The following is a 13673-nucleotide window of genomic DNA, read 5'->3' as shown; positions in this document are numbered from 1 at the left end:
TGATTCATTTATTTTCATTGCTTTCGTTTTGGCAGACTTGTGCATAAAGGCTGTTCTTTTTCCGTTATGAAGAATAAAATGTTATCTTGATTCAGGCACCTCACCCTTACAACTTTCTCTTAGAGCATGGCTTGCCTAAGCATAAGTCTAACTCAAGCTTTCTGTTCCAGGGCAACTCTCCTTATTCATATGCGAATTGGCAGGAATATATTACCTCAGCCTGTGCTTGTTTGTCCTGGTTCCTAACTTTACTATTGATCCCCTTTTCATATAAGCATTGGAAATATTTTTAGTGTCTGTGTAAAATATGAAATAAACAGTAACAGATCATATGTGTTTCAACAAGCTACGTAACCTTGGTACCAGATTTCTGGCAGGCAGTTCATATCATCTAATAAAGCATTTGGCCAGCAGATGGGTTACCCCATCCCACTCAAAGAAGGTTTCTCATTCATTTGTGGAGGTTGCTGAAACCTTTGAACCCTTGGAATTCAACAGATTAAAGTACTGTATTTGTGAAGGGACAGATCCATTTTCCTTTGACATTAAAATTATATCTAGTGTATATATTTTTATAACGTTTGAAGGGATCAATTGTATTTTCCAAGTCATAAATTTTGGAAAATGGTCCTATACTCTTTGTTTTAATTTTTATAAAGATAGGAAACATACTGCTTTTCCAAGATAATCTTTTCATTTTGGATGTTGTTTATTATACTTTGTGTTGATACGTAATCCGCACTCCTCAATTAATTCCTTTCTCTCTCTCCACCCCAGCCAGTTCTTTCCACTAAAATCATTTAGAGAAAATCTAGTATTGCTTTCTCTAAAAATGTAATGAGTTGGTGGGGAGGTAGTGAATCTTTCTTTTCTTTTTTTCATGTAGAAAAATTCTCAGTCTCTCAACTATTCAATAATGATATGATTGCTAGACCCCTGAACCTACTGGTTAAACTCCTTATTTGTCAAAATTCACCTTAATTTAGCATCCCAAGTTCTTACAGTTTCCACAGATGGGCTATACAGATTGCAGTGTAATCATCACTTCTGTTAAGATAGCTTTTGTTTTTGTTTGTTTGGTTTGGTCAGCCATCTCACATATTGGCTCATTTTTGAGTTTGTATTCAAGTAAGGCCCATAGCACACTTTTTTCCCCAACTTCTTAAAATCAAGTTTTACTCTGATTGAACCTCCTCCCTGCCGTGTGTGATCATTCTTTGCTGTTTGAATTTTACTTTTCCCTTCTGAACTCTGGAAAGAATTTGCTGAAACTCAGTGTATAGTCCTTGGCTGCAATCCATTCATTTCATCTGTGTTTCTGGGAAGGGATTGGCATACATGTGGAGGAGCAGCTCCCCCTTTTTTTAATTGCTTATTATGTTTAGGTTGAGTTCTTAACTTTTAGGTCATGGACAATTGTTGAGAGGCAGAAGTAGAGAAGTACAGGGGTGATGAGGGCCTGTGGGATTTACTGAAGGGAGTTATTGCAAGCAGTTCTAAGTAAAGTGGTTTTTTGTACAGATTGGAAAAATTATATGGTTCATATGTATATATTAATGACTTTCTAAAGTATATGGATACTGTCGAGATTGTGAGAATGTAAATTTATTTAAATGTCACTGTATTTATTTCAACATTTTCTCATAATTTTCTTGATCAGTTGTTGCTATAATATGGCTATAGAGCAGACCACAATGTTTTATATTAAAAATTACACCTCATATTAGGAAACTGGAGCCTTTTATTTTATTTTATTTTTTTGAGATGGAGTCTTGCTCTGGCACCCAGGCTGGAGTGCAGTGGCACGTTCTCCGCTCACTGTAAGCTCCGCCTCCTGGGTTCACGCTATTCTCCTGCCTCAGCTTCCCAAGTAGCTGGGACTACAGGTGCCAGCCACCACACCCAGCCAATTTTTTTGTATTTTTAGTAGAGACCAGGTTTCACCGTAGCCAGGATGGTCTTGATCTCCTGACCTCGTGATCCACTCGCCTTGGCCTCCCAGAGTGCTGGGATTGCAGGCGTGAGCCACTGGACCCGTCCAGGCTTTTATTTTAAGATTCAGATCTTTGTCTAATATTTATTCAAGTTTTATTGACCATAAATATACTATTTTTGGTATTTTTTGCAGTATAATCTGTATGTTTTTAAAAAATGTCTTGAAGCTTTCATAGCATTTTGAAAGTAACTACTACTAGAAATTCTTGATCATAATATTCCTTTGAGTTCTGTCTTGAAATTTGTCATCCATTCACTATTAGGTTACCTAACAGACAAAAGCTCACAGGTGGGTATATCACTGGAAAACATGAGTATCCAAAAGGACGATTGGGAAACCTAAATAAAAAGTTCTTAATGTTTGCATGTATAACATTTTTATTTCAAAAAATGATAAAGATATATCATGGCTTGGTTTGAAGTATTTATAAAGGATGGGGATGGTCTCGGTGCACTTGGTCTTTCACATACCTGTTATCTCTGGAAGTCTTGATCTATTCTTCTTCATTTGGTATCTAGTTAGTGTCGGACCTTATGGTTCTAGAAGAGTTTATTTTTAACTTCATGACTCCTATCCAGGACCATTTGTCTTACAGCCTTTCTGTAAATAACTGGCAATACTTGCCCTCTCCATCCCACTGCACATACTGCTATGGTGACCAACTCATTCCAGTTTGCCTAGGACTTTTTCCAGTTTTAAAACTGAAAGCCCTGTATTTCTGGAATCTCCTCAGCCCTGGGCATACTGGGATGGTGAGTCATTCTGCATACTACCCTCTACTTTTCAGCACTTCTCTTAAGTTGTGGTTTGTCTGTTCATTGTCCAGAGTGGGCTGTGGAAGCCCAGGCATCCATCTGAAAGATAATGTGTGTGAAGATGCCTTGTATGTAGTGTTAGAGGTTGGAAGTGACTTTTTTCTTTAAGCATTCCACTGACCCTCTTTTTCTACAAAAATGGTAGGAAATCATTGGATATCTCTTGACACATCCTTTTTAGGTTTCTTTTTTTTCTTGTTGAAATTGTGACATGAATTACCCTTGAGGAATTTTTGTCTTGAATTTTTTTCAACAATTCTGCCAAATAAAATTAATTATCTTCAACAATTCCACAAAATAAAATTAGACTGCATGGCTTCAGTTTGTCATAGTTTTTGGTGACTCAATACTTAACAAAGCAACAAAATTGTGCAATAAAATCTAGGAAAACCAAGTTTTTTAGTAATTGTGAATCCCAAGTTATCTTAGATTGGTTACCACTTAACTGCAGGATCCTGGACAAGTCTTGTTTTCTCTTTAGATTATGGTTTCCTCCTTCATGAAAGAAGCGGGCTTTGCTAGACTGACCCTGAGGTCATAATTTACGTTAAAGGAAATGACTTTCAGTCAGTGGAAGAGCAGGGTATAATTGCTTTATGTACCAAATACTTATTTTCTGGAGTCCATTTGGAGTCATTTTTGTGTCTCTCTAGCTTGGCCTCTGAGTACAGAACACAGACAGCATAACGCACTATCCCCATAGTACCTCTTTCAGATAAGACTTCCTGACTGTAGCTAGGATATTATGTCAGACATCCCCAAGACTTATCCTGCGGGTTCAGTGATTCACCAGGAGGACCTACAGGATTCGGCATATAGTTGTACTCATGTCTATGACTTATTACTCTGAAAGGATACAAAGCAAAATCAGCAATGAGAAAAAGCACATGGGTGAGGTCCAGGGAAAACAGGAATAAGCTTCTAACAGTTATTTTCCAGTTAAGTCACAGAAGATGTGCTTAATTCTCCAAGCAGCTAACTAGTTGTGACAACATGTGTGAAATGTTGAAATGTTTACCTACTATGAAAGCTCATTAGAGATTCAGTGCCCATAGCTTTTCTGGGGAATGGTCACATAGGCAGCCTCTGTACCAAAATTTCAAGCACCCAGAAGGAAGGCAGATGTTCAGCATAAACCACGTTGTTTGTATAATTTAGCCATAGTGAGCCATCTTATCTAGGAATGATGGGAACCCTTCCCATTGGAAAACCATCTGGAAACCATATGGAATCCAACTTTTCAGATGCCTGCCAAGGACCAACCTTACAAGCAGATCTTTCTAAGGATAGAAGTCTTAAGTTGCTATCTCTTTTCTGAACATAGTAAAACTCAAAGATTGCTTCAGCCCTTAACCTGTTGTCACCAAGGGAGGCCACATGACATTGAGGAGTAACTCTGAAGTTCTCCTTCTGGCCCTACTAGTAATTTGTTAGGTGACTTTGGCTAAGTTGAGAGGAGCTGTACCTTCTTCACCTGTGAATTTGAGATGATTATGCTAACTACACAGGGATTTTGTTAAATTATTTTATGCACACGTACGTGCAAGACATATGATATTACTTGCCCCTGAGTCTACTCATTCTGAAATGTTTTTGAAGAACCTACTGTGTGCTTAATATTGTGATAAGCTCTGGGGGTCAAACTGTGAGCAAAAGAATGTTCTCTGTCTTTCTGTAACTTATAGTCTCGTTGGAGAGAGAAACTTTAATCTCACATAATTTGAGAGTATTCATAATTTGAGATTATGCAAATTAATATGTAATTACAATTTGTGGTGAGTGTCCTGAAAGAGAGTTAGAAAGTGCAGTGAAAAATTTTATGGGTACTGACCTATTCTAGTAGGTCAGAGAGGGTCTCTCTAAGGAAATAGTATATGTGTAAGAATCTCAAGTTTGCCTGGGCAGTGGCCACATCAAGATGTCAGGGAGGAGTATTAGATAATGGTCTTGAAAAGGCTCTTCTCTTTGAATGGGAGGGTGCAGACATTATTAGAAACTAAAACACAAGCCAACGTGGTTGAAGAAGAGAGAACAAAGGGGAGAGAGAAAGTGGATGAGACTGGAGAGAAGTAACCTAGGGCCACATTGTAGTAATGGAGTTTCTCTACTATCCTAAGAGGGTATTTACCAATGAAGTGACATGATCAGATATCTAACTATTTTGAAATGATCACCCTGGCTGCTTTGTAAACAAAGGTTTAGAATGTACAAAGTTGGCTTAAGAGGCGATTGGAGAAGCCTGAGCTAGTGCTGATTATAACTTGAGTTAGAGTTATTATAGCTTGCTGGGAGATGGAGAGGAATGTAAAGATTTGAGAAGGCCTATCTAGAGTTACTTGCTGAACTGTTTGAATAAACAGTTTCACGACTGTTTTTCCATAATTTTTAAAAACAATCTGTATAGCATCTCTGGTAGAGAAAGGGATGGGAGTTATAACTTGGTGAGTTTTGCACATCAGCTACAATCTATCTTGCCCATGCTTCCTTTGAATATATATAAGATACTGTCTAACACATACGTAGGAGTTTGTGTCGACTGCTTCATATATACTAACTCATTTTACTTTCATGGAAATCCTGTCAGGTAGATGCTATTATTACAGACATATTACAGTTGAGACACAGAGTTTAAGTAACTGACCAAATCAAAACAAATAAGAAATAGTAGAGCTGGGATTTAAGCTAACTAGTTTGCGTTCAGATCCATATGGCCAACTATATGGATAAGTAGCAAACTTACGACCTTTAGGCCAATTCTGACCCATGGCTGTTTTTGCACAGCCAGCCAGACAACTACAAATTTTTAAAAATTTAAAGGATTGTAAAATATAAGGAAAAAATAAAATTTTGTTAGTGTATGTGGCTCACAAGGCCTGAAATGTTTACTATTTGACCTTTTGCAGAAGAAGTTTCTCAACATCTCTATTATGCTAACTTTTACTACGAAAACATTTTTCTTTAGTAGAAAATTGAGAAACTTTCTACTTTACAGATAAAAGATGCGTCCAGTCATAAAATCAGTTAGTAGTAGAATGAGAACAGTGTACTCCCTGTTACTTCTGTGACACAATAATTTTTTTTTATTGTTGCCAGTTTAAAATTAAGAACTGTGTTTAAAGTTACTTGAGAAGATATGGATAAAAGGCAGCTGGGCTAGTGCTGAGTTACTTAACTGTGATGCCCTCATTAAGAAAACGGATTTTAGCGCCACTGAGACTCCGTCTCAAAAAAAAAAATGGATTTCAGATGGATTTTATATGCTGCTTTAGCATTTGGTGACATGATATATTAGCAAAAACAGTTTCTGTTTTGAAACCATGATTTGTTTTTAAATAGAAAAATTGTGTCACTACTGAATATTGGTAAATTCTGTTCCAATATCAACAGCTATTTGGAGGAAAAAATGACTCCAACAATGCATTTTTTTTTTTTCTTCCAGACCTTTGAGGACATAGCATGTTTTAGCCTTTCTAAGCAAATTGACCTCTTGATTTTTGGAGAAATTATAAATTCATCTGAATTTTCAGACGGAGAAAAATAACCATTTAACAAATATTTATTAAATCTTACTGTAATGTTAGGCATTTTGGAGGATTATGTAAAGATGATTACATAGTCTGCCACTGGTTTTCATTTGGTAAGTGGTTGTTCAAATCTACCACACTGTATAGATGCATCACCTGTTTCTTATGCATGGAAACTGTATTGATCTGTTGTCTAATAGAGTCTGAAGGTGGCAATAGAGGTTACATTTGGCTACTGATGAGCTTCCATTTGCTTGTTTTTTTAACATCATGGTGCCAGGTATCTTGCTGAAACCAAGAAAAAGAGATAGCTGTTGCTGTTATAGATTGGTGGTAGCAGTGGATGGCGGGTGCCTGTTATTGAAGCACCATTCCTCAGTCATCTTACTTCATCATTCATTTGGCTGGTGGAGGGTGGATTGGAAAAGGTATTAATTATAGTTATTTAAATTATAATATTGTTTGGTTAAAGAACTCTGTATATTGTATGTTTCATTATCCTTAGATGATTCAGTCTGCTAAAAGATTCACATTGCAGAATTTTCTATCATTTTTTTTGATTGGAAGTTTAGAGATTTTGCCTAAAGTTGTACTCTGTCTTTATAGGAATTCTGTATTTTTAGTTATTTGATAACTTTCCATACTATTTTCCATAGAGGTTGAACTAATTTACATTCCCACAAACAATGTGTAAGCGTTCCCTTTTCTTTGCATCCGTGCCGACATCTGTTGTTTTTTGACCTGTTAACAATAGCCATTCTGACTGCTGTGAAATGGTATCTCATTGTGGTTTTGATTTTCACTTCTCTGCTAATTAGTGATGTTGAACATTTGTTCATGTATTTCTTGGCCACTTGTATTTCTTCTTTTGAGAAATATCTCTTCAGCCATCCCAATACTGGGTATCTACTCAAAGGGAAAGAAGTCATTATATAAAAAAGACACCTATACTCATAAGCTTATTGCAGCACTGTTCACAACAACAAAGTCATGGAGCCAACCTAAAAGTCCACCAGTAGTTGACTGGGTAGAGAAAATGTGAAATATGATATATATAGACCATGGGATATGACACAGCTAAAAGAAAGAATAAAATCATGTCCTTTGCAGTAGGATGAATGGAGCTGGAGGCCATTATCCTATGTGAGCTAACTTAGAAAACCAAATACCACATGTTCTCACTTATAAGTGGGAGCTAAACAATGGGTACACATGGACATAAAGATGGAAAAAATAGACACTGGGGACTCCAAAAAGGGGGAGGTTGGGAGAGGATTGAAAAGTTACCTGTTGGGTACAGTGTTCACTATGTGGGTAATGGATATGCTAGAAGCGAAATCCTTACCAATATGCAATGTACCCATGTAACAAACATGCACTTGTATCCTCTGAATCTAAAATGAAATTTAAAGAAATAATAAAAACAAGAACTATTCAGCTGAGCTCATATTGTAGAACCATACGAAAATAAAGTTTTATATTTTTTAACACTGAATTTTGTGTTTGTGTGCAACAGTGAGTAACTGAACAAGGGACTTGGAAAATATGTGTTGACTCAATAAGTAAATGAATGAATAGATGGAAAAATAATAATTATAGGGATTTTTAAACATACAAAAAATGCAGTTTCAGTATTTATCACATATGACCAGTCTTGTTTTAATCTGTCTACCCGAATTAACTTTAAAACACATTGTAGGCACGATATCATTTGATTGGATATTACTTCAGTATGTGTCTCTAAATTATAAGGACTCTTTTTTTAAAAAAAAGTAAATGAAATAAGCAGGCTAAAAAGTTAACTAATTTCTCAATATCACCAAATATCTAATTAGTATTCAAATTTCTCTAATTTTCTCACAAATGCTTTTTTATAGTTTTTACAAATCAGGTCCGAACTCAGGGCCATGACTAACATTTGTTTGAAATGTCTCTTATGTTAATATTCTATATATTTCCCTTCCCTTTTGTGCCTTTTGCCATCGATTGCATAAGTCATTTGTCCTATAGAATTTTTCATGTTCTGAATTTTATTGCTGACATCTCTTTCCTGTCACCATATCTTTGTCTCTTTATTTCTGGTAAATTTGTAGTGTAAATGGTAGTGAAATCCGAAAAGTATGTATCCAGTTTAGGTTACATTTTCTAACAATAATACTTCATAAATGGTGAGATGGTTGAATTTTTGAATTGGTTGATAAAAGCATGTGGGTGATACATGTCAACACTATTGTTTTTTTGTTTTTGTTTTTTTTTTTCTCCAACTAAGATTTATTTCTTATTGCAGTCATGATGATACTGAATAGCAAGTTAGAGGAAACAGCTGTTCATGTGTAATGTTACTAACCAGACCTTTCTTTAACAAAATTACGTATTTGTGATTTGGTTTAGGTTATTTATAAAGAGCAACAGTACTGAAACAGTAGGAGTTCTTATTTGGCATGGGATTGCTAGACATGGTCAGACTACACATGAGTAAGCTTTGCCTTCTGAGTCATTGGATTTGGTAACATTTTTGTCTACTCAAGGGTCTGGCCAACTTTACTTTTCCTACTAAGGATGATGAAATCCTTGCTGTTAACTTTATGCTGGAATTGTAAGTGTGAAAATTCATCCAGTAAAACCCGAAACTTGTAGTTAATTCTTATGATTTATATAGAAGAATTTAAGTAAGAAATGTAACTTTAAATAGAGTAATTTTATTACAGATAGACCTTACAAGCCTCTTTGTTCTTATAAAATAAAATGTGGTATTCCCTATTTTGAAATTTATTCTGAATAATGTTAAATTTTCATAATCAGTTAAGCTCTGTTGGAAACTTTATAAACGAAAATTTTTTTAAATAGTTGATTTTAAAAAATATTCTTAAAATATATTTACTTGGGCCTGATCACCCAGACTGGAATGCAGACATGTGATCTTGGCTCACTGCCATTTCTGCCTCCCGAGTTCGAGCGATTCTCCTGTCTCAGCCTCTTGAGTAGCTGGGATTACAAGTGTGTGCCACCATACCCGACTAATTTTTGTGTTTTTAGTAGAGACGAGGTTTCACCATGTTGGCCAGGCTGGTCTCAAACTGCTGCCCTCAAGTGATCTGCTCACCTCGGCCTCCCAAAGTGCCGTGATTACAGGCATGAGCTACTGTGCCTGGCCAGGAAATACCTTTTTCTTAGAAAAAAATCCAAGACTGTTGATGTTTATCTTCATGGAATTTTTTTTTTTTTTTTGGTTGACTAATGAATGTTTGAATTTAGTATTTCTTTGTATATTGTACTGATTTATATTTTATTGTAGTTATTTTCAAAATTTGATGGATAAGTACATTGGTTCATCTGCTGTAATTTTTATAATGCATTATTGCCATGTTTGGTGATTATTGCTTAGGGGATACTCAAAACCTGTATTGTTTTCTTATAAGTAGAATGCAAGTGAGAAACAAATGATGTTACTCAGAGAATATTGAAAAGATGTTAGTTTTGCTTACTTAGAGTGTGGGTCCTTCTAAATCTTTAGTTAAAACAAAAACAACAACAACAACAATAAAAAAAAAAAAACTGTTCCAGCCCTTTTGGCATTTGTTGATGCACTTGTTTCTTTTGTACATTTTCCAACATACCTTTTCCTATTAATAATAATCATTATCTGTAGTAGCTTATTGTAGGTGTTTTGAGACAATTCCTTAACTCTGTCTACTTCTACTGAAAAGTGTTATGTGGGACTGAAAATAATAATTCATTATAAAATGGTCGTTAACAGTTGTGTATTTACTAGGGCAGTGGTTATTTTGATTTCATTTATTCTTTAAAGATAAACCAGAACACAATAAATAATGTTGTTGCTTATAAGAATTTTCATAAAAAAGCAATCTCGAATAGTAGAAAAAATTTAAGATTTTGTTTTTAAATATTTGCTCCCAGTCATCACAATTTATTTCAGAAAATTGGGATCAGATTTAATGGTTGTATTGTTTTTTGTATATGTCATTATTTTGATGAATATAATTTGCTGATATCCTTGCTGATGTCATAAATCAGGAATGATTTATAGATGATGGTGAAGTTTGTTAATTAGATAATGTCAGAGAATCTTAATCATTATGGATTATAAAAAATGTTCATTTTATGGAAGTTTTTCTCAATGTTGAAATACTCTATTGATGGCATGCTTTTTCTTAATCATCGGTGTACTTTTTTGCATTGAAATAACTGTCATTTGAAGGTTCATCATTTGTCAGTAATACAACCAATTTGAATCATCTGTTGTTTCAACAGCTCTTTGTTTAGTCTTGTATAGATCAACAAACCAGAATATTCCCATGGGTTTAGTGAGGTCTCTGATTATTGTAGTGAGTTGTAAAATGTGAGCATTTGATCTCTTGGTAAATCTTCTTGTGTTTCCTTTTGTCTTTGCAGATAAATTATTAGTCATAACTGTAGCAACGAAAGAAAGTGATGGATTCCATCGATTTATGCAGTCAGCCAAATATTTCAATTATACTGTGAAGGTATGGTATATCCTTTAACCTTTGAAGATCCTATAATGTGTGCCTAAAGTACAGTTTTCATAATAACAGCACTACAATCTGTAGTCCTCACAAGGAAGATAGCATTTGGTTACATAATTGCTGTTAGTTCATATAGTTTTTGGCCTTAATTAATATTTCCTAACACAAATAAATGGTAAATGCTTGAGGTGAGGGGATAGCCAAAGTATTCGGATTTGGTCATTACACATTGTATGCCTGTACCAAAATATCACATGTATCCCATAAATATGCAGCTATTATGCACCTGTAATAATTAAAATAATACTGTGCCACTTAAACAATAATTTCTTAATTTTTGCTAATGCTTTGTATAAATATGTTCTATAAAACAGCAAAAAAAAATGTTAATATGTATTTGCATATATATAATTTTTTTCTGGCAGGTCATATACAAATACAATGTTAATAAGATTTGGCAGGGTTTTTTTCACTGAATAATTTTTTCTGTAATGGACTTTGCTATCATAGGATGATTGTTTGTTTACAGAGAATTAGAAACATAAATGTGAAGAGGGTGCCTTTTCTGTCTATTGAGAATTTTCTCTCTTTTTTTTTTTTTTTTGGTTCGTTTGTTTTCATTTAGAGGAATTTGGGAGCGTTGTTATTGTATTTTTAACCAAAGCATTTTAGAAAATTTATCTCCAGGTGAACATCTCTTTGACAAGTGATCAGAGGAAACTTGGGGAAACTGATAGAACTATTAAACTTAGCTATGAGAGGCCTGCCATTTTATTTACTTACTTGTTTTTTTTAATAGAAAGAAGGATCTGTCAGCCAAGTCTTTTCTACAAATAAGAGGAGAACAAGGAGATACCTAGGTAGGAACACAAAAAGCAAAAAAACTTTTTTTAAAAAAAGAAGAAAGATTACTTTTTGGAGAAAAACTGATCCATTTGAGTATATAATGTATTAAAAAGGTAGTTTTTATTAAATATCCACTGGAATACTAAATGCAGATGTAAATATGGAACAGCTTAATGTTAATATAGAATAGCTAATAAACAGCTAAATTTTGCTGAAAAGGAGATGTAGTGGTAATAACTAGATGTTTAATACAGGATAAATGAAAAACATGTTAGAAATATGTTACTATGGTAGAAGAAAAATATATGCACCAATAGGAGACACTGTGGAAATAAAATTAAAATTAAGATAAAATAAGGCTGAAATCTAGTTGGGGAATCATTAGGGTTCAGACTGGAGAGGGAGTGGAATGTTTCTTATATGCAAGGCGCCTTGTAGGGAAATTTATATATGATATGCTGTTAAGTCACTATATGAACCGCGTAAGGTGGATACTACTTTATTTCTGGATGAGGAAAACTTGTCCTAATGCAAATAACTATAAAGTATAATATCAGATCTTGGACCCCATCCCCACTTAACTTACTGGATTTTATGATCCTTTTGCTGTCTCCTCATATAATGCAGTGGTTCCCATTAAGTGGTTCCACAGTAAGTGTGGACCTTAGACCACCAACATCTGCATCACCTGGCTGCTGGTTAGAAAGAAAAAATAGTCAGACTCCACCTCAGACCGACTGGATTACAAATTCTGGGAGTGATACCCTGAAGTCTGTGTTTGAACAAGACTTCCATGAGATTCAGATGCACACTGAAATTTGACAACCACTAGTGTAGTGGAACAAACATAGAGGGTGGTGCTTAACATGGTGTATTGCACAGAGCAGATTCTCAGATGTCATTGGGTCCAATATTGCTTCAGAATTAGGGATTCCAGATGGGTTGTGAAACAAATCTCAGGGCCAGAGGAGGCCAGTTTTTAGAGCAAGTACTATTAATGCTTCAAGATTAGCCTAGTTTGAATCCAGATCCAAAACAGCTTGAGTTTTCTTGGGTTGTATTTTTCCCTCAACCTTCCGCAAAGGAAGTGATAAGTTTTAACAAGACATTTGAGGCTGGGAGCCCCACAGGCTTTCCCGGCAAGACTTATCTCTGACTCAGTATTAAGTAAAGTTAGAACTAATGTTATTTATTATTAAATTTTATTTTATCCTTTTCTTGTGTGTTTATTTTTAATTTCATTCTCCATTAATTTCCCAGATCTCTTAGTAGATTATTATAATGGCAACTTCAGACTTTGTTTTGATGAAACGAAGAGAAAAGGTGTGTGTTGTGTGGGGGAAGGGTCATGTATTGTACTTTCTGTTCCCTTAGAGTCAGTGTGTCATAATGCATTTCCAATTCAGGGAGCAGCTGCTGAGGCTCAAGCAAATAGTGAAGAGAAAGGGTACAGGGTAATTAAAATGAAATTTAAAATAATCGTACTTAGGCAGTTTTTTGCATTGAAAAATCCTTGTTAAGCTTTAGACAATTACATAAGTTTAAGAAGTATAAGGTAAAGAAGGTGATTTTTTTTTCTTGATGCCCTCTGTAATTCCCTGAAAAACCCATTTGGGTTCAGTAGGAAAATCACTTAGAGGCCTCTCATCAAGGAGTCACTGAGCTTCAATATTGATCATAAAGATTTCTTGCCAGATTAAAAAAAGTGATATGGGAAATTTATTCATTTTTCTTCTTTTTGGTCTGAACAAATAGGAATAAAATGATACAATGTGAGAAATACTTTCTGGGTCTACTTCCTTGGGTTAGACTCACAACTTTTGAGATGGTAAATTGAGAAGGGCATTTTGTGGATGGATAACATTAAAGAATTATGATCTCACTTAGGCATCTAGATTTTTTTTTTCTAGCATCATGATTTCATGAAACATTAGAAGAGTGGTTATTGTACAGTACTGTTCAAGTTGATGATGTCTTTAAGTTTTTC

The 13673-nt window shown here is 34.8% G+C and overlaps 1 protein-coding gene across 4 annotated transcripts in view; it reads left to right on the top strand.

The window, feature by feature from the left end:
* Positions 1 to 13673, top strand: part of LOC105470016 (procollagen-lysine,2-oxoglutarate 5-dioxygenase 2) — a 91525-nt gene that overhangs the window by 27461 nt on the left and 50391 nt on the right. For 3 of the 4 annotated variants that reach the window (XM_011721710.2, XM_011721711.2, XM_011721713.2), the window contains exon 2: positions 10749 to 10840. In XM_011721710.2, the coding sequence (XP_011720012.2) occupies positions 10749 to 10840 (92 nt within the window). Of the gene's footprint in view, positions 1 to 10748; positions 10841 to 11654; positions 11701 to 12946; positions 13010 to 13673 lie in introns of those variants that run through there. The other variant, XM_011721712.3, reaches the window with a different exon arrangement.

The sequence above is a fragment of the Macaca nemestrina genome, chromosome 2 (assembly GCF_043159975.1).
Source record: "Macaca nemestrina isolate mMacNem1 chromosome 2, mMacNem.hap1, whole genome shotgun sequence".
Classification (NCBI taxonomy): domain Eukaryota; kingdom Metazoa; phylum Chordata; class Mammalia; order Primates; family Cercopithecidae; genus Macaca; species Macaca nemestrina.
Note: the sequence above shows the minus strand (reverse complement) of the source record. Positions and strands in the feature narration are given on the sequence as shown.